The sequence below is a fragment of the Gymnodraco acuticeps genome, unplaced genomic scaffold, assembly GCF_902827175.1.
Source record: "Gymnodraco acuticeps unplaced genomic scaffold, fGymAcu1.1, whole genome shotgun sequence".
NCBI classification, from domain to species: Eukaryota; Metazoa; Chordata; class Actinopteri; order Perciformes; family Bathydraconidae; genus Gymnodraco; species Gymnodraco acuticeps.
In genome coordinates, this window is record NW_022990055.1 from 1,048,670 (window position 1) to 1,070,942 (window position 22,273).

The window sequence follows — 22,273 nt, forward strand, 5'->3', positions numbered from 1 at the left end:
AAGGACAGACAAAGTGAGGAAGCTGTAAATGACAAGTTATGCAACACATATTCTAAGGAAGAAAATCTTCTGTCAAATGACCCAGCTTTGTGGCCAGCAAATATGACTAATATGGACAGGGAGTCTATAGTTAGGAAATTGGCCACAACAAGAGATGAAGACCAACACATGCTACAGGATTCTGAAGGAAAGGCATTCCCAGAATACTTGCAGTATACTAAGGCAGCAAATGGAAGAGAAAAGGTGAAGAGAGACTGGGTGATTCACAGCAAAAGCACTAATGCACTATTATTGCATCCCATGTGTGCTTTTGTCCCATGAACAAAAAATACCTTCCCTTAGTACTGAACAGTCAACATGGATATAAAATGTCTGATGTGAAGTGGCGTCGTATGATAAGTTCCCGGCCCATGAGAAGAATAAGGCACATAGAGACTGCTACTTAAAGTGGAAGAATTTGCATCAATCTGTAATGGAAGTTAGCGGCATTGACTGTCAGTTGCAGAAGCAGATACAAATAGAAACTGAGAAAAATAGAGCTCTCTTGAAGAGAATCCTGGATGTAACACTGCACTTGGCATCAAGGAATTTACCTTTCAGGGGTAAAACCAAAGATCTGAATGACATTCACAATGGCAATTTCCTAGGCACACTAGAGCTATTAGCTCATTACGACCCACTGCTGAATGAACACTTACAAATAGTTAAGGACAAAAAGAAAGGAACCAGGCTGACATATTATTTGAGCTCTGACATTCAAAATGAATTCATTGAATTATGTGGCAGAAGAATTTTTAAAACAATTCTAAAGGAAAGGGAGGATTCTATTTATTATTCAGTCATCTGTGATGCTACACCAGACATTTCACATACTGAGCAGAATGTTGTGCTCATAAGATATGTGAATTATTATAACAAAGAAACTGATGACTAGGAGATCACTGAACGGTTCCTTGAATTCAAGGACTTCCACAAAAAGACAGGGAGTGAGATAGCCGAGATGATTGAAAATGTGCTTCAAGACAAAGGGATAGACATTGCAGATTGCAGAGGGCAGGGATATGACAATGGGGCAAACATGTCAGGAAAAGTCAAGGGAGTCCAAACCCAAATACTGAAAAAAAATAATCTGGCTACATTTTCACCTTGTGCCTCCTTGTAGGTGTGCATGCTGCAGAATCAAGCACAGAAGTGTCAACATTTTTTGGCTGCATCAATCGCCTTTATACACTTGTTAGTGCCAGTCCAGCGCGATGGGCCATCTACAAAGAGAAAACAGGTTGCTCTTTGCAGCGCCTCTCCGATACCCGCTGGAGTTCAAGGATCCACGCTGTTAAACCTGTAGCAAGACACCTACCTGATGTCATAGAGGCCCTTGATAGCATACTCATGACATGCAGTCTCACCAGTGAGGCCAGATCAGATGCTAGTGGGCTGAAGACCTACTTCATGTCATTCAATGCTATTGTCCTCCTCACTGTCTGGCTAAAAGTACTGCAATGCATTGAGGACAGGAATACAATTCTCCAGTCTGGGAAGATCTCACTCGACATAGAGACTTAAAGGAAGAGATACAGGCTCTTAGAGATGCATGGGAGTCACTCCTGTCTGAGACAACACTGATTGCTGCTCAAATGGATGTTGCACCTGAATTTAGCATGGAACACTGTCGCAAGAGGAAAAGGAAGAGATTCCATGATGAGACCTCTCAAGAGAAGACAGATCAGGACAGTGCAGCAACGGTGTTCCGCAACACAGTGTTTTTTACTGCAATGGACAAGATCATATGCGACTTAGACACTAGGTTCCGCACCACTCAATGTATTGTGGAAGCATTTTCTGCTGTTCTGAAAGTTGGGCAGATTGCTGAGGATAAAGTCCCTTCTGTTTGCCAACCACTGATCAGGAAGTATTCAAGAGATCTTACACCTGAGTTTGAAAATGAAGTAAGACACCTGAACACTGTGTATGCTGCCACTTTCCACACTAACTTGTCCCCTCTTGGTCTCCTGAATAGAATTCACAAGCATTATTGTGCATTGTTTTACGTATATTTTGCACACTGCCTGTGACTGTTGCAGGAGGTGAGAGAGCTTTCAGTAAGCTAAAATTGATAAAAAACTATTTGAGGTCCACTATGTCTCAGGACAGGCTTTGCAGTCTTGCCATGCTGTCCATTGAAAGCCAGTTAGCTAGAAAGCTGGACTTCAAGGACTTAATCAGTGACTTTGCCTGTAATGCCCCTTTCACACCAACGCGTTTTCAGCTCCGGCTCGGAGCTGGAGCCTGAAAAGTGCCGGTTTTTCCTGTTCACACCGCAGCGGCGCCGCCTCTTAGCTCCGGAATCCGGTTCACTTCCAGCTCCAAACAATGGTTGGTCTAGAGCAGGGGTCTTCAACTAAAATTCAACGAGGTCCAGTTAGAGAAAATCTCCCCATGCAAAGGTCCGGAACATCAAAATGTCTAACTTGCTTCATGAATTAGTGTGATATATATTGAAGTGACCTGTAGCTTTATCAACGTCTGCATGTAATCAACAACTGACTGCCAATCAAATAAAGAAAGTACAATTCAAAAACAACAATATTTATTGTCAATTAACATTAGCCTACTTAAATACTGTGGATATGTGTAATGTTCCTCTCGGGCTGCATTTACAAATAAAATAGAGAAAATAAATAAAATATCTTTTGAAAATGTGTGCATCTTAAAAGTGCTTAATTTTAGATAAATAAAATAAAGTGTAGCAGCAGCTTGAGTTTCCCTTTTTCTTTGTTAACTGTTTCACATCATGACTTAACACCGATTATAGAACAATATCAGTCTTTACACATCATAACAATTGAACAGTTTTAAAGTTTCTCTTTCTTTCCCTCTTATATTGCAGTCCCTCACTCACTTTTTTTAAATTCAGTGTGAGAATTGAGCTCGAGCTTGTCCTGCCAGGAGTTTGTAAATCTGGGCTGAAATGGTGTCAGGGCCATTCTCACACACATGCAGGTGCTCATTGGTTACAGTGATGCAAACACAGGTATGGTGAAAAAAGAGAGAACTATTCGAAGCAGGAAAAAAACAGCGTAATATACCATCTGACAAAGGCCTGTGCTATAATGCTTCAATTAACTGCTATTCTTTATAATATACTCAGATCAATAGGAGACAGAGATGTTAAGTTAAAAATCAAGGGTTTTTATTATTATTTACAGCAGGGGTGGGGAACCTTTTTCCTTTCAATTTTTACAACATCCTCCGGGGGTCGTACAAATTATTGAACTCAACATCTGCTTAAAAAAAACTAAAATCACAGCCCATTCATTTCACCTTTCTTTCATGCTGTGCAAAGAAAAAGCAACCTCTGAATCCAGATATCTCACCATGACTCACGCATGCACGTGCACGGTTGTGGCATGACCACCAAAACAGAAAGATATGGACACAAGATGTGTGCAAATGTATTTAGTATCCTATCCATGTGAACATGATTTAAGTGGGGGGGACCTAACCTTCTCCAGGGGGGTCCGGGGGCATGCTCTCCCGGGAAGATTTTTTTTTAAATATTGAAGTTAAAAGCATCAATCTGGTGCACTTTGAGAGCAACATTAAGAGATCTGGATACATCTCTCAACACCCATATGAAACAGAACTGTAAGCATATTTTTCTTTTTGGATATTTTTACAAATCACTCCCCTTTTAAACTCTATTGTTGTTATTTTTAACAACTTTTTTGTTACTGTCATATAGTATTTTATACCTGTTTTTCATTTAGTCTCATTAATAACTATAATGATCATATCAAGGTGTGCCTTAACCTCACTAAGCTGAGGTTATTTGAGCCTCTCAGGAGAGAGCTCTCTTCCACCTGGTTGTAGAAAAGCTCTTTAAATTCGTTAGCATAGCTAGCTAACCAGATGCTAATAACAACAGATCGCCACTGTGCTTACAACTAAAGACACAGCCACGCAAACACTGCGGCATGTGTACGGCTCCTTATGGGTCTTGCAATATTTGAAGAGCTGGAGCGGCGTTCCGGTGCTCTCTGTCAGCACTCATTTCAGACGAGACATATACCACGTGAAGACACGTTACGCTCGTGTTGTGTTCAAGGAACCTGTCCTTGGACAGGAAAAACAGGTACTCGCTTGTTTAATTATTTTTGCGGTCTAGATTTCTTCTTCTTTTTTGAAGTGAGAAGTTGTCCGTCAGTCGGACTGACGGACCGACGGACGGACGGACTCCCCCCCCCCCACCCCCAAAACGAAAACTCTTCGGTTCTCCACGTATTACACAAGTCAACCAAATCAGCGTTAAAAAAGCGGGAGGAGCCGAAAAAACCCCTATTAATGTATTGATTATAGCTCCGGGTCCGTATAGGTCGGCGTCTGGGTCCGGATCCGGACCGCGGTCCGCCTGTTGCCGACCCCTGGTCTAGAGGCAAGAGCTTCGGAGCTAAGAGGTGGCGTCGCTTACGTCTCTCTTACGTCGAGGCGTGCAGGAAACTAAACCCACCTCCCCTGAACATGGGTCGACTGTCATGCCTGCCTACAAGCAGTAGTGCTTATAAACACACTTTATAAAGTCAGGCAACACTAACCAGTCTTCGTGTGATTCTGTTTATTTGTACCTTACTTTGACCATCCGTTCACTGTTATTGATCATTGTGGAGAGAGGCAGACGTTTTGTATTATAGCAGCTATCGGATGGAATCATTACATGGGCTGCACAGGTTGTCGTGTCCGACTATCACAAGTAGAATCATAATAAAAATACGCTTCGTGTGATTAAAAGCAACACGATCATCGACCCGACGCAGTTCCCCGTTGTTGTTGTTGTTGTTGTTGTGAGCACCGTAACGCCGTTGACGGTGTCGTCATGACGCAGCAGCGGCAGCACCAGTCAGGCTCTGTGCGGTGTGAACAGAGCGGGAGCAGAAAAGGGAAACCGGAGCTGAACCAGAAAAGCTCTAGCTCGGAGCTAGAAAGGGAAAAGCGCTGGTGTGAAAGCCGCATAAGAAGGCTAGGCGCTGGGCTCTTGGTGAGTAAGGCTGAGCAAGGACTCTGATGCATGTTGAGAAAAAGACTGAGAACAGGTAATGACCTGTTCTCAGTCTTTTTCTCAACATGCATCAGAGTCCTTGCTCAGCTCTGAAAAAGGCTCTGATTTGGCACCACCATCAGGCCTTTTCATTTCCATTTCCGTTGTGTTCCACATTAATACCTGCTTATTTTGTAGTTGGTATGTATATTTAATTTAAAAATCTGCTGCTTATGTTATTTGTTGTGTTATAAATGATTTTGTTGCTGGTAATGTTCACTTTATTTTAATTTAAGAGGTCATGTATATTTAAGTTATATTTATTTGGATTTATGCATTCATGTTTAGAATGTTCCATTCATAAATGTTATTATTAAAAAGGCATTTACACCATAAAAGATGACTATTGACATCTATTGTCAGGAATGTTAGTCTTATATCAAATAGTGAATTCTACTGCAGCAGAATGTTCCACGTCTGCACAGTGTTATATTTTCACAGCTCAGTGTCAGTAAATATTGTGCGGTTAGTTTTGGACTACAAGATAGATGCAAGCCTGTACAGGTAGAGTTATTTAAAGCATAAATGAGTGGGTTGGGTTCTGGAGATGTGGTTAGCAATTGTGCTTGGTTGGGGTGGCCTGGGCCTGGTGGTGGGGGGGCCCAATTTGATATATTTTCATGGGGCCCAAAATCCCTGGCGGCGCCCTTGCGCACACACACTGTACCACGCATACCTACAGCTCCTAAAGCATAATCAGGCTACAGCCGTTGTGTATTTTATTATGTGAAGCACTAAATGGTCTTAGAAAAATATCGACTCTTTGTTTGTAGATATCTACTAAACTAAAGCAAATAAAGAGAGTAGGCCTGTTACTGAGTGATATATATTTTACACACTGCTCTGCTTTCTGTACGGATCTCACAGCTGTTCTCACTGTAAACATCGCGTCGCGATGAAAACAGTTAATAAAATAATATCCAGGGGATGCATGCAGAGCTGTCATTGGCTGAGATAAGTCCGGCCGTGCGTCACGCCTCCACCGTTCCCGGGAATGCATCCGCGGAGGAGCCGTGAAGGAACCATCAGTGTATTAGTGATGGGAATTCCGGCTCTTCTTGGTGAGCCGGATCATTTGGCTCGGCTCACCAAGAAGAGCCGGCTCTTTCGGCTCCCAAACGGCTCTTCAGTTTACCACATATTATACCTTTTAATTAAATCAAATGTAGCCCTGTTTTGACTAATTATATGTGTACAAATATATCACATAAATTATTCAATACAACCTTTGTACTGAAGTATTCAAAAGTAAAAATGACATGTTTAATATAAATGATTTGCTGTGGCCAATTGTTTTCATTGCATTTACAGACCTGTGTAACTCTCTCCGATACCACCCAATGAATGCATTGACTTGCTTGTAGAACCACGCTACACAAAACAGATAGCAACACCTATAAAAACTATTTTAAAAAAGGGGCTACTGTATCGACCTATATAAAAGATCCTGCATTTTAGCCATGCCTCATTTAGCTTTATTTACTCTTTCCAGCGCTGTTTTTGCAGGGGGCTGATTCTGTGAGCTGCAGCTGACCACGCCCCCCTGTAGGAGAGGGGAGCGTGCTTTGAGATCAGCTGCTGGGCTGTCAGAAGAGGGGGAGAAAAAGAGATCTCCGTCCTCCGTGTTTTATTCTTATCGAAGTAAGAAGAGAATTAATGGGGCAGAAACCCTCCTTTTTACGCAGCGGCCCAGACATAGACATCGAACGGCGACACATATTCAGTTGCCAGTTACTTTGGCATTAGGGCAGGGATATCTAGATACTTTCCAAGGTTTGACATCATGAATTGTGCTACTTTTAAAGCAAGCAACGATGTTTTCAAATCTGTAATCAAAAAGCTCCTCAAAAACACTATCGAAGCAGTTCCTGCCATTGCTACGTTAGTTCAAACAGTAACAACGGACTACTTTTCTTAGCGGATGCATGTCAATTTAAATCAATAAGTTAAACTATTTTTTAAATCAATAAAATCATTTTCTAAATCCATAAAAGCATTTAAATTAATATTGGGAGTCATGTCGTTACTTTGTTGAGAATGTGGCCATGTAATAAGCGGGATAATGTGCACAGTGCATAATGTGCCTTCAAGCCGATCTAGATCCCTCCGCAAAAAAAAAAAAAAAAAACCGGCTCGTTCGCGGGCAAGAGCCGGCTCCCGTCGTTCACTTAAAAGAGCCGGCTCTTTGAGCCGGCTCGTTCGCGACCGACACATCACTACAGTGTATCCTTGGTTAGAGCTCCTCCAGAGAGCCTCCTCGACGCTCGATCCTCGGTGTGCATTTAGGGAAATGAGATGTCCTTCAACATGGCGCGCTGAAATTCATTTCCGGGTCACTACCGGAGGACCGAGGAGTCGAGGAGGGGAAATTTGAGTATTGAGAAGCCTCTAAAGTGTGAACGTGGTGACATCTCTGTGGTCTTACTTTTCTGAATAGAAAGTACATTTATAATTACTGCAGTGACTTATTATATCTCATCCTTTTGAAGTCAGTTTCCTTCAGCGACGTGCAGGCAGGGGAGGCAGGGGAGGCAGAGCCTCACCTGTCATACTCCAATGTAACGGAAAAACAACTAAAGGAAAACTAAATAGTAATAATAATAAAATGTCTCCACTGATCTGTGTTGTAACTTGTAAATGTGATTTCTGTATGATTCCAATCGCTTTTTATAGTCAAAATCAGCACATTTGCAGAGCTCCTCCGCTACAACTACGGGTAGCGATGAGAAGTGAGGCAGGGACGAGCTCTGCCTCACGTAAGCCCACAGTAACTGGCTGGAGCGCGGGCACTAATGTAGCACGAGCACTTATTTTGTGAGCACGCTCAAGCCAGTTACTGTGTGGTGAGGTGAGGCACAGATGAGCTCTGCCTCACCTCAGAATGCGTCACCCCACAGAAACTGTCTGGAAAGCGGGCCCTAAGCGCATGCCTGCACCATCTCACTGTAGGTCACCAATGTAATGTTTGTAGATCCCTTTATTACATTTATCCTCGCCATCCATAGTCTCTAAATAACTTATTTCACGTATATATGATATTTAGGCTCGCTGGTCTCATCATACAACGGCAATGAAAAAAGCACCAGGGGAGGCAGCCATAACCTCTGCCGCACTGAAGGGGGCGCAAGTGAGCCCACAGGTTCTTGTTGCTACTGTTATTCTACGTAGAGACGGGGTAGACCCGTTCTTATTATACATCCATGGGTAGACCATGGCGGTAGACGCGACGCAAACAACAAACTAGACTTTTGAAACTAGAGGAAGATAAGGAGGACTTTTACAAAAAAGTAATAGAGATTGTTGTCCAGAAGGATAGCATGGACTTCATCTTCAAGTGAAGGTAAGACCCCAATTGTAATGAAAATGGGATCTTACTAAGAAAGAACAATCCAATATTTAGATTTTGGGTATCCTTTTGTTGAACGGTCCGTTTAAAATTAATCGAAGCATCAGACTAAAAAAGCTTTTGAAAATAATCGAATATGTCGATTATGGTCAAAATATGATATTTGTAAATCTGACTCTGAAAGAGTCAGTGCCTCACCAGCCATGGCTGGTTGTGGTTCTCATGCTGTCAAAGGTTACACTGCGTAGCATAGGTGTTTATTCATCCCACATTACTGGCAGTGAGAGAATAGTTGCTGGGTGGGAGGCAGTGGGCTGCATACAGCAGTATTTCATTGTTGTCCATGGGAAATGTAGCGTCCTTGTTTTTTACGAGGGTGGATGAGTATTTTATTGAATATGTGACACCAACCAGGGTCAACCTCCTCTCATCACAACTCTGTCCTTCACTGCAGACACTGCACACAAGCACACACACTCATTTAACTTTACACACACCGGTTATCAACCACTTACAATACGAAAAAGCAGAGAACGTCATGCAAGTACCATACACACGCTGTTTACCATGTGTTCTGCTCATTTTGAAATTAACACACTTTTGTTGCTCATGAACAAAATCACATGATGTTGCATACTGAAGGCCTTTACTATTTTTATATTTGTTCCCCCGTGCTTTTAATCAGGTCAATACAAAACAAAGTTTGAACTGTTGTTGGACATAAATATTCTCACACAGAGCATGACTTTTACACGTCAAATAAAGAAGCCATTTCTTTATAAATATTATTTGCAAATAAAAGGTAGATACCAATCCATTTGAGTAAAGTACACAATTATTAGTTATGTGTTGTGCCTTTATCCAAACAACAATATTGAGGCTTCGTAATCCACCTCAATGAACAAAAACAGAAACCTTCTTTATCCTGTCATCCTTGACTAAAGCAGCTTATACCAGATCCACTCCTTCCATTCTTGCCTCCCTAGAATCCCTAGACATAAAGAGCCGCACACATGCAGCGTATTTTACCGCCTGAAGACGCAGGGCCCGTGAGTCGGTGGTTGGGTGTCTGCTCTTCAGACAACTTTTCAAGGGCACTAAGGCAAGTTGAACTGCAATTATAAACAGCTAACCATACCTTCTGATCTAATCCAGAAACTGTTTTTTAAAGTATTAATAAATATAAGTGCTTTCCCTAGAAAATGTTGTTTATGTCTCTGCTTTGTGGGTGTGAGTGTAGGTGGGTTCTGCACACAAGAGCAGAGGTTATTAATGATCAGCAGCAGTGCTCATGAAATGAATATAGGTGAAACACTGGATAGATCTTATAGTCAGGGTATTGATCACCCTGCACATAAACAAACAACTCCTCCTGTAAACTGATATTTAAGGAAGTCTGTCAGCGTCAATTGTTTGGCCCATGTCCCATGTATGCTGAGTTCCAAAATGTAAACTACTTTGAAATGTTGAGCACTGCCTTCTGCGCGTCAACTTTGAAAACAATTGAAATGACGGTTTAACACGGCATGTTTACGGCCCACAACACAGGGTGGAAAACGATATCCTTTACTTGGCCTCCCCTAAAAGTAGCGTATGGGCTTATAAGCCTAAAAAGTGGTCAAGTAATGTCTTGACCGCCCGCGTCTGTAGACCGCAACAAGCATAGTTATTTCAGGTCAGGCAGCACCTTCAAATAATGCTAAATGCAAATGCCTAGCGATAGGACTTACCACGGCCAAGATCAAGGTCATTGAATACCGTGGTCTGATCGACATGGACAATGAAACGTTGGCCTGGCTCACCTCAACAGAGCTGGAGGTCCAAAGACAAACGCCAAAGAAGACCCATTCTAACCGTTGCTAATTCTCATCGCTCTCAGTACATATAGATATGAGGCATAATATTTTCAAGCAAGGAAAAATGTGCTTGTCCGTATCCTGGCATGATCATGTTCCTATAGTGTGTGAAAGCCTTTACTTTCACAATTACATGATTACAGAAGGCACACAAATACATGATTGACATTCATATACACGTATTAAATAACGTGTTAGTAAAATGTGTGGAAAACCATTAATCATAAAGAAAACAATAAACATATTATAACATAATATCCCAATTCTATATTGTGATTCTCAAATTAGCTAGTACTAATGGAACTAAATGACTTATGGTTCAAACGTATGCTCCATGTTTGTGTTAAATATGAGTGTAGCGTATGTTAACACTGGGCCTGCGGTCACCGTCACACGATCATTAGTGCGGGTACAAGGCTCATCCATCATTCCTCCCCAGTTCTACGTAAAGGGCGATCATTCCTCTCAGCTGCTGACACACAGAGACATTATGGAGCACACATGATCAAATTTGTCACAAACTGTGGGCGAGCAGGAAAAATGGGTCAGCTGTTGCTGGCCCGCTCCCATGAGGCAGGAGGTGCAGACTGATTTAATGGATTTCTAAAACTCTAACTGTAGGAATGCAAATGCAGTATGCTGACCCCTCTTTGAACGTTTACTCTACTTTTTTTTCTTAACCTCCATTTACTCCTGTTATGGCTCATTAGTCTGTCATTTCTCACCAGCCTCACATTCGGAAGTAGAGTAATGTTCAATGAATAAAGCAGAGGAAACTGCTTTCTTTTATTTTTAGTGCCTTCATTTATTTAACTACTTAAAAGGACATTTTGGACTTCAAATAAGAGTAGAATAGCTTTAACCAGAGTTTCACACCTTTATCTGCAAAATACAGCCACTAACTGGTGAAACATGATTGAAAGCAAAAGTGAAACCCCCTGATAACAAATACCAAAACAATGCTGTTTGTGTCCAGATTGAAACCATAGCTTAATGGTGACTTATTTCAAGTTACGTAGCATACTCAACTTACATGGCAGTGGTGACATGTATACATAACGTAGTTAACTTAGTTAGCTTACTTGATAATTCAATACAATCCCTTGACATATACACTGCATATCTGTTAACTGAAGGGAAATTAAATGAAACTAGGATACATAATTTTATGGCCAAAAACATATTTACATCAAAGTTTTCTCCATATAACATTTTAAGTGCATTTAAGCTCCAAATCAAATCGAGCACCAGGTTCATTTGTTAAGCTTTTTCCAGAGCTTTAAACTAGATTCTGTGTTTATCAGAGGCTGAACTTTGATCAGTTGAAATGGAGGGAGAAATGTTTATCTGTTAAAAGATAGTTAGATATTAGACATTAGTTGGAACAACCAACGGCTCTTCCCAGAGCTTTTAGCAATATATAAGTTGTTTTAAGTTTGATACATACAGGCGAATATATTATTTAAATACCACCAAATAAACCTTTCTCTAGATGCAGATTGTGGATGCTTGTTGAGTCATCACAGTCTCTATCGCATTACAGGTATTGGTTTTACTGCACAAAGCATGAAGTCAACGCTTTCAGATTCTCCGGAAAAAAGCTTTTTTCCCCGTCTTGCATCTAAACCTCAGTTATGAAAGGATATCAATATCATTTAACATGGTAAACATAATTATAATTGAATACAATCATTTTACAGTTTCCCGCTTTTTTAACTACTAATTCAAAGTCAACGGACATACATCTGACATACATGGACAAAATCAAAGCTACTCTCAGTAAACATTTCCATTACTCAATATTCCATCTCATCCACATTAAGTTTGTTTTCACATTTGCATAATTAAATTACTTTTAGTTTAATTGAAACTGAAGATGAATGTGTGAGTAATTAACATGTAAGTAGATATTTATGTTTTAATTAACTGGATTGGAATATATATTTTCCCTGTCATCTTCTAATTGATAAGAAAACTGCTTAGAGCAGAACGTGGGCGCACACCCAAGCAGGAGAAGGCCTAATCTATCAGTGCGTCGCTAATGCTACTTCTTATTGAGACGGATGGATTCAGACAGTTTTCCTGCGGATACACGAGTCAAGTATGATACATTTATTGAAGAAATAAAATGAAGATTAAGTGATGCATGACCGGCCAGTATACAAATCTGTTTGCAGCAGGCTTTATTAACTTACTTTAAAATGCAGTGAGGTACGACTGGATGCAAGTATAATAAAATACCGAGATCAGGAAGGATTTAGTTTAAAGGCTCAGGAACATCATTTTCTGAGTCATACCTTGCACTTATTTAAAGATCAAAAGATCTCATTCCTCAGAATGTTTCCCTGCTGCAGGATTATAGTATCAGATAGATCTCAAGTACAGCGTTAAATCACATGCATGCAATTCCCTTATCAGCGGAGCAGAGCGGTAGCAGAGGTTAGATTGGATCGTACCTTGTACAGTAGAGGTGCTCGGCCAAGCTTGACCAGGGCGATCTGGTTGGTGAGGTTCAGGCTGTCTTTGGCTCTCCGGAGGTCGTCCACGCCGGCGTACTGCACATCCACCACCTCCCCCTGGTGAGGAGGAGCAGCACAGAGGGTTCAAGGGGTCAGCAGTTACTGAAATCATTAAATGCTCTTTAATTAAAGCTTCTCCCTAGATGTTTGTGTGTAATACTCCACCCAGATGTCAGGTAGTCTGTGTATGCTCCAGTTAGCTGTGTGTTTAAGCTCACTTTGTAAAAGGACAGGGTATTGAACTGCTGTCCTTTGAGTTATTTGAAGAGTGCCAGGGAGTAACGCAATACATATAAGCGGATTACGTAATTAGGATACATCACTCGTACATTAATACGAAACTATAGACCTATCAGTAAAAAAAATGTAAACATATGAGTTGCTTGTAGTCATTCTTTATGCGGCCATTATAAGAGCATAGCACTTCAATACAACCTGATACTTTGGGATTATTTTAACATACAGTAGTGTGTGTTTGCACTATTTCCTGTCACCAACTTCGTTTTACGGTGTTGTTGATAAAGTGCCGATACCACAGAGAACACGGCTTTCAGAAATCCAACGAAGATCAAATAGGAACGGGTGCATACAAAACACACGATTTAACGTGTCAAAACTGACAATGAATGTAAATATAAAATAATTGTAAAGTAAATCTTACAACACTGTTAGTGTCTTAGGTTCAAAAGGATCTTAATGAGTGTACATTATGATATAAAGTATTTCATTTTTCATAGTTGAATGAGTTTAACAATGACCCTATTAAAGCAATGCAATAATTTCACCAGCTTTTCTTTGGTAAAGCCCCATATTTTAGACATTCTTTACCAAAAAAAGGAACAGTTTTAATTGTTCTATTTCATAACTACTAGACAAACCAAAGATTACATATTTGTCTTGAAATCCCACAAAAATGCTGTAAATTGCCTCGAGATGCTTCAGTCAGCATCACGGGCAGGAACAGATATGCACCGGGTTTCCGGTACGGATCGGGTAGCGACGTGCACGTGTGTGATTAAGCGGCTGACTGAGTTATCATCGTCCAAATTAAAGTGACCTAGAAGTTGTTGAGGAAAGTCAAAGCATTACTTTTTTGGGGTCTTTCTCTCCCTGTCTTCCTTTCTGTTACTCCTTCTCTCACCCCTCTCCCCCCTCCCTACTCCCTCACTGCATCAGATTAATTTTTCATGTGGCCAGGGGGCGAGTGTAACACGATGCTGCAGTGGAGAGAAAGCTAGGCAGAGTGCGGGGATAGCGCCTCAGTGTGAGTGTGTATATGTGTGTCTGAAAAGGAGAGAGCACATATTTTGCATCAGGGGAGCGCAGGAGAGGAGAGCAAGAGAGATTTATAGCTCCTGCCTGCATTTGCATCATAAATGTCCTCCATTTAAACTGCATACCATGGAACAGTACAAGGCGCAGCAAATTGAAATATTGAAGAATCTCTTTACGGATGTTGCGGTTTGAGCTAGATCCATCCCTCTTCCCCCCTCTCCGCCTTTAGTTTTTCGTTTCATCTCGGCGAGGTAATGAAATTAACAATGTGAGTGGCCTGTGTCTGGCTGAAGCTGCGAGCATCACTCTCCTGTTGAGATGATGATTAATTCCTCTTAACACAGCAACGCATTTACAAAGGTTCTGGTTGAGTTGTTGAAGAATGATAAGAAGAATGGCATGGAAACGGACTCGGTCTGCGTTCAATATCTATGAACATTGTTGCAGCATTAATCTAACTGTGGATCTTTTGTTCTGGTTTGACTGTTGTATAAAAAATCATCACCCAAATCTGCATCATATTTTTAAAGCAAACTTCCTTCCAACTCCTTTTTTTCAAATGTATCAATAGACCATACACAGAATTAAAGAGGCCCTATTATGCTTTTCCCTTTCCTATAGTGTCGTATAGTTTTCTTTTTATGTAAAAGACTAAAATCCCTGTGATTCCTACAGAGGGGGGTTACTCTTCCACAACCCCCCCCTCTGCCTGAAACGCCTCCATTGGGTCACTCCTTTGTGTGATTCAAGTGAACGTAGTGACATCACTATGTAACAATTGAGATTCTATTGGCTAGCGCTACAACACATTGTACGTGATATGCTAAGGGGCGGGATATCTCTAAGCTGTTGACCAATCACAACAGCGCTGGCCAGCTAACCAATCAGAGCAGACTGGGCTCTGGTTTCAGACAGAGGGTGAAAAGAGGTGCTGCAGCACAGGCAGTATGATAATAATAATAATAACAATCTTGTTGAACATTAAAGCATGGAGGCATGTCACAGTAGAATAACTAAATATAAATATGAACCTGAAAAGGAGCATGATAGGTCCTTTTTAAATCTTATGTTAGAGTAAAAGAAGGCACACATTTTAATGTATGTGTCATTTCAATTTGTACTGGCAGCATGTAATGAAGCCAGATCCAAACATTTAAATATGAGTAAATTAAACTAGTGTCTACATTTTGTTATTTCATGTTTTTTTGTGGCATTGAGATGAAATACTCAATTGATCAATCAATCAAACTGTATTTATATAGCACATTCCACACACTAAAGTTATTCACAAACAAAGAACAAGAGAGCTGGCTTAAATAGTGAGATGTTTTTCGTCCTGTTTGTAGGAATCGAAGTAGTAGCATTTTAATGATTTTCTCAACTGAGGAAATGATCTGGACCAATAATTAAAGGAGCTCCAGGGATGTCCAACCAATCAGGAGCTGGTGTTCAGACAATCCATGATTAAATGACCCATGATCTCATTAAGACTGAAGAAAATGTAATAATCTTTATACTGATTGTGTGCATCGGCAGAGGGAAACACATGATGTCTCAACAAAAATCAATATTCTCCCAATGTTGGACTTCTTTGTAATCTTTGAAACATTGACCATTCTGTCAGAAGTATACATTTCAGGGCCTACAATTTAGTTGTTTGTTTTATCTTAGCTGTTTAGATATGCAAAATTGTCTATTTATGAAATGACTGCCTTATTAGACAATAGGTATATTTTTCTGTATGACAATAAAGACCCTGCAGATAAATGTCCTCCTCGATGCAGCTTTATACATATATCTCCATTCCTGCTCTTAGGTAGAATTTTTTTTTTTGTAAAGTGGTTTGGTTTTAGGTAAAGTGTGACTCCTGTAGGCTCTGAAGGGAGGGACATGGAGGAATGCAGGGATGAGACGGAGGAGGTCATGGATTGTTTCTGCAGTGCACTGATTGAAGGCTGCTCATATCCAGCCTGTAATTAACTCTTATCACTAACAAAGTGCCTTCACACTCACTGTCATTATGTCGGCCAACAAGGAGAGGAAGGCTGAAGAGGGCAAGTGCTGGCAAATACCTTTTTATCCAGCGATGCTGCACATGTCACATGGTTGAACCTGATTTATCGAACATTTAATTCCCAAAACATACATTTATTATGACTTTTAACGGTAATCTTTGGATTGATGGTGTACTACAAAGAGATATCCCTCAACAATGACCTCAGTAAAAACCTTTACCTCCATCATGAAAATGAAAAAGGAACACCATTTTGAATCTGGTTATATCCAATGGTCAGATTTGTGTTGCGTCATTTCCATATTTAAATAAACAATTCATACAAACCTAAAATACAAAAAAAAAAAATCCTATAGTTAGTAATCAACTGGGGAAGTTTCATGGTGATATGTTTTGGTCAAATTGTTACCATTTACCATGCCTTTTCTTATCAAGCTCCACATTTGTGGAATCAGCTTCCAGTTTGTGTTCGGGCGGCAGACACCCTATCCGTTTTTAAGAGTGCGCTTAAGACCTTCCTTTTTGATAAGGCTTATAGTTTGGGCTGATTAGATTCAGCCCCTAGTTTTGCTGATATAGGCTTAGTTTGTCGGGGGACATCTTACTTCTTCCTTCTCTCTGTCTATACCTGTGTACTCTCATGTTCCGATTAACCCAGCTTCCCCAAATGTCTTTCTTTTTGGTGTCTATATACGCTGGGATCCGGAGACATGGATGATCCTGCGGTCCTGTGTCCTGCATCGCGAGCCCTGGATCTTGAGTCGTGGCTGTGGTCCTGGATCATAGGTCCTGGATGGATATCCTCGTGGATTCATCTTCCTATTATACACACATGCATTTCCAAACATTTGGACTACCTATGTTGCAAATGTATTATCTTTTCAATTTACACACGGCATCTATTGCACATCTGTCCGTCCTGGGAGAGGGATCCCTCCTCTGTTGCTCTCCCTGAGGTTTCTCCCATTTTTCCCTTTAAACTGTGGGTTCTATTTCGTCCTATACTGACCGCCAGAGGCTGTGCTTTAGCACTGGATGTGTCCATCGCGCGCATGCGCAGCTCGAGTACCAATACCAACAAAGTCACCTGTGGCCCACGTGACACCGGCTATATCAGCCGGTGTCGTCAGTGGATCTGTTCCTTTCATCTTCTCGCTGCACGAGAGTACCTTGGCTACATTTTTTGTAGCCTACAGCGTTCGTTCGGTTGGAATATTTGTTAAGGATTCTCTGCAAACAGCTGGCTGCGTGCAGCTTCGCGACTCATCCAGTCGGGGCCGCGGGTTTACCCGTCCTCCAGGAGCTGTGGCTGGCTGCGCAGAGACTTCGTTCGGACAGGTTGGTGTCGGCTTGGTTGGTGATGGCAGTGTTTTCGCTCCCTCTCCCAGCCTAGTTGTCCCGTTACTGTCTGTTTTGCTTTTTGGGCTTCAACTTTTATGGTGACGGAGGTGTTTCCGCTCCCTCTCCCAGGAGTTGCCCTTGCTGTGCTTTTGTACTTATTCTGCGAACTTCATTAGCATTGAGCTAGTTAGCAGTAGCGCTGCAGCCACTCGGCTGACGCCGTGTTAAGCACCGGAGTTTCCCGTGCTGTTTTTTCTTTAGAAGCCAGTTTCCGGTCTTAGCTTGTGTAAAGCTTCTTGATTTGGGGTGTAGCTACATCCCCTTTGTTTGTTCGGCGAGTAGCAGCACCGCTCTACTCTTCCCGTTCAGCAGGTAGGCATTCGTCTTTAATTTAACCAGTGAAGGTAGTGCTCTCGCCCCCGCTCCTGGTAGACGCCAAACTACCTTGTTTATTCCTTTAAGCAGGTAGCTGGTGAAGGTTGTGCTCTCGCACCCGCTCCCGGTTACGCTGCATCTGGCATTCGTGTTTAATTTAACCAGTGAAGGCAGTGTTCTCGCCCCCGCTCCTGGTAGACGCTAAACTGCCTTGTTTATTCCTTTAAGCAGGTAGCTGGTGAAGGCTGTGCTCTCGCACCCGCTCCCGGTTACGCTGCATCTGGCACTCGTGTTTAATTTAACCAGTGAAGGCAGTGTTCTCGCCCCCGCTCCTGGTAGACGCTAAACTGCCTCGTTTATTCCGTTGAGCAGGTAGCTGGTGAAGGCTGTGTTCCCGCACCCGCTCCCGGTTACGCTGCATCGGGCATTTGTCTTAAATTAACCAGTGAAGGCAGTGTTCTCGCCCCCCGCTCCTGGTAGACGCTAAACTGCCTCGTTTATTCCGTTGAGCAGGTAGCTGGTGAAGGCTGTGTTCCCGCACCCGCTCCCGGTTACTCTGCATCTGGCATTTGTCTTAAATTAACCAGTGAAGGCAGTGTTCTCGCCCCCGCTCCTGGTAGACGCTAAATTGCCCGGTTCCCGTTAAGCAGGTAGCTGGTGAAGGCTGTGTTCCCGCACCCGCTCCCGGTTACGCTGCATCTGGCACTCGCCTCTAGCTCAACCAGTGAAGGCAGTGTTCTCGCCCCCGCTCCTGGTAAACTGCCTTATTTATTAACCCAGCTAGGTGAAGGCAGTGCTCTCGCTCCCGCTCCCTCTGCCGGTAACGTGGGTATACTTACATCCCTCTTTCTGTTTGGCGAGTAGCGGCGCGGCTCTACTCTTTCTGTGAAGCAGGTAGCTGGTGAAGGCTGTGTTCCCACACCCGCTCCCGGCTACGCTGCGTCTGGCTACCTACAGAATGGCTCATGCATGTAGCGCCTGTATGGCTTCTCTTGAGCCCGAGGACGGCCATGACCGCTGCCCCTCTTGCCTCGGCCTCGAGCATCTAAGGGAGGCTCTCACGGTAGGGGCCTGCATGAACTGTAGCTGCATGCCCCGGGCACTCAGAATGGCTAGACTCACTGAGGTGGAACAGCTGGCGGCAGCCAACGGACACCTCTCTTGGTCACATCCTCCTCCAGATCAGTTCGGCCGTCCCCGGCGACTTGAGGGAGCGATGGCCATGGGTGCACCCCCCAATAGGAGGACTAGAAACAGGCTGTCCTCTAAAGTGGATCAGCTGGCTACCGACATGGACACAATGAAGTCGCTCCTCTTGGCCCTTCAGCCAGGGCCCGGTATAGGTGCTGCTAGTGTGCCGCCTGCCCCTCCTTCGGTTGCCGCCCCTCCTTCGGTTGCCGCCCCTCCTTCGGTTGCCGCACCTCTGTATGAGGATGCCTTGTCGCTAGCGGCTTCGGCTAACCTCTTCAATGAAGAGACGGAGGACGAGGTCCCGCTCGAGGAGGCTTCCCTCTCCTCTGCTCAGGGGTCTCGGCTGGGCGTGGATGACGACTCCATGGCGGCCATTATTCGTACGGCCCTGGCGCACCTGCAGATTCCAGTTCCGCAGGCCGACTTAGTTCAGGCTAGTGCCTTCTTCAGGCGTAGCCCAGCCCCTGTCCCCCTCACCGTTCCTCCTTCAGAGGAGTACCTGAGGGAGCTCCAGGCATGCTGGAGGAACACCAGGGCCCTCGGCCACGCTGGCTCCGATGCCCGGACCTTGGCTGCCATGCAGGACCCGGCGAGGGTGGGGCTGGGTGGCATGCCACCCATTGAGCCTGCCATCGCCTCCCTGATTCTGGCTCCTGACGAGGCTCTAAGGCCTGTGGTCAGGTGCCCTCAGCCTCAGTGCAGGGTCACAGATGGGCTGCTCTGTAGGGCCTACGACGCAGCAGCACGCATGGGTCGTATCGGGAACTCCCTCTCCCATCTAATGCTGGCCGTCTCCGCCTCGCTGCAGCAGGCTCCGGCCGAGCCTTCTTTGCTGGGCCTCAGTGATGCATCACTGCAGGCCTTTGCCCTAATGACTAGGGAATTGGGACGAGTTGTCCTTTCTGGTACAGACTCGTCACCAGGTTTGGCTGGCTCAGTCACCACTGACGGAGACATGTAGGAGAGTCCTCCGTAGCATGCCAGTCGTGCCAGGGGAGCTGTTTGGGTCAGCTGCCCTGGAGGCGCTGGAGCGCGCTGCCCAAGCTAGGCAGACCAGGCAGCAGCTCTCGGGTCTTCGCAGACCCGTGGCCACTCCCAGCAGGCCCAGGGGCCGCTCTAGCAGCCGCACTCAGCCACCGGCTTACAGGGGTGGTCTGCAGAGGTCCCAGCGGCCCACTCAACCGGCCGATGGCTTTCGTGCCCCAGGTCGCCTGGCTTCCAGGCGGCCTCGTGCTTCAGAGCCTTACCGGCGCCCCCCAGGGGGCCCCAGGGGCCGGGGGGCTAGGCCCTGAAGTCCCGAGGCCGGTCGTCGGCTGTTTTTCCCAGCAGCAGCTCAGCTACTGGGCTGCCTGTACTTCCGACCCTTGGGTGATTTCCACCCTAACCCAGGGCTACGAATTGCAGTTCCGACGCCGGCCCCTAGCCTTCGGCCGGTTCAGTATGACAGTTGTCAACGACCCGGCGAAGGCCTTAGCTCTGGCCCAAGAGTTGTCCGTCCTCTTGGCCAAGGGCGCAATCGAGCCAGTGGACCCCCTGCTTCAGGGCGGGGGGTTCTATTCGGCGTACTTTCTTGTGAGCAAGAAAGTTGGCGGATTCCGTCCAGTTCTGGACCTCAGAGGAATCAACAGATTCTTGAGGCTACTGCCCTTCCATATGCTAACCACAGCAGACACCCTTCGTGTTGTCACACAGGGGGAGTGGTTCACAACCGTGGACTTGAAGGACGCCTACTTCTACGTGCCAATTGCATCCCATCACCGGAAGTTCTTGAGGTTCGCCTTTCAGGGCCGACATTATCAGTTCCGGGTGCTTCCCTTTGGTCTCTCCCTCTCTCCAAGGGTGTTCACCAGGGTTGTAGCGGCAGCGCTCGCTCCCCTGCAGGCACAGGGCATGAAGGTCCTGCCATATCTGGACGACTGGCTGGTTTGCGCGCCGTCCCGGGCCCAAGTGGCCCAGGATACGGCGCGCCTCTCATCCCATGTAGCCCGGTTGGGCCTAACAGTGAACGCCGGGAAGAGTTGCCTGGACCCTTCCCAACAGGTCACTTACCTGGGGATGGTCCTAGACTCGGTCGCCATGAGGGCCTACTTGACACCTCATCGTGTGGACGACATTTCCCACCATCTTCGCATCTTCAGACTGGGCAAGAGGGTGCCTTACATCCAGTTCCTCCGGCTCTTAGGCAGACTGACAGCTGCCTCAGCCGTTGTGCCCTTGGGCATGCTATCACTGCGCCCCATGCAGATGTGGCTGAACAACTTTCGCTTGGACGCCAAGCGGCACAGACACAAGAGAGTCAGGGTGTCTCAGCGGTGCCTCCACTCTCTGTCCCGCTGGAGGGACAGGGCCTATCTTCTGATGGGTGTGCCTATGGGCGCCATCCCATCCCGCCGGGAGACGGTCACTGTGGATGCATGTCTCTCGGGGTGGGGTGCGGTGTGGCAGGGCAGGACTGTGCAGGGGCAGTGGTCTGCCCAGGAAGGTGCACACCATATCAATGTGCTGGAGCTGCGGGCTGTGTTGCTCGCACTCATGCACTTTTTACCCCAACTGGCGGGCAGGCATGTGCTCATTCGTTCGGACAACATGTCCGCCGTTGCCCAAATCAACCACCAGGGGGGCACCAGGTCCACACAGCTGCTCCGTGTTTCACAGAGCCTCTTGCCTTGGGCGCTCCCCCGCCTCGCCAGTCTGCAGGCAGTCTTTCTGCCAGGAGACCTGAATCAGGTCGCAGATTTCCTCTCACGGCGCAAGCCTCCACCGGGGGAGTGGAGGCTTCACCCAGAGGTGGTGGAGACAATTTGGAGCCTTTCCGGCAGGGCCAAGGTGGACCTCTTTGCCTCAGAAGAGTCGAGGCACTGCCCCATCTTGTTCTCCTGGACGGAGGTGACCAGCCCGTTGGGTCAGGATGCCCTGGCGCACGACTGGCCGGACACTCCCCTGTATGCCTTCCCGCCGCTGCCTCTGATACTGCAGACGCTTCAGAGGGTCCTTACTCAGGGGCACAGGCTCCTTCTGGTCGCCCCCCGCTGGCCGGGGAGAGTCTGGTTCCCACTGCTGCACAGTCTCTGCTGCAGCCCACCTTGGCGTCTCCCCGACAGGAAGGACCTTCTGTCACAGCTCAAGGGTCAGATCTGGCGTCCCGACTCTCACCGCCTTCAGCTCTGGGTTTGGCCTCTGCAGGGTCCAACCCACTGTTGAGCGGCGTCACGGCATCAGTCAGGGAAACTATCCTGAATGCCAGAGCTCCATCCACTCGGGCAC

The 22,273-nt window shown here is 45.2% G+C and overlaps 1 protein-coding gene across 1 annotated transcript in view; it reads right to left on the minus strand.

Annotated features, from left to right (window-relative positions):
* LOC117545952 (inactive N-acetylated-alpha-linked acidic dipeptidase-like protein 2) overlaps window positions 1-22,273 on the minus strand; it is a 1,067,198-nt gene that overhangs the window by 476,591 nt on the left and 568,334 nt on the right. The window contains exon 9 of the mRNA XM_034215999.1: window positions 12,751-12,870. Within this exon, the coding sequence (XP_034071890.1) occupies window positions 12,751-12,870 (120 nt within the window). The remainder of the gene's footprint in view (window positions 1-12,750; window positions 12,871-22,273) is intronic.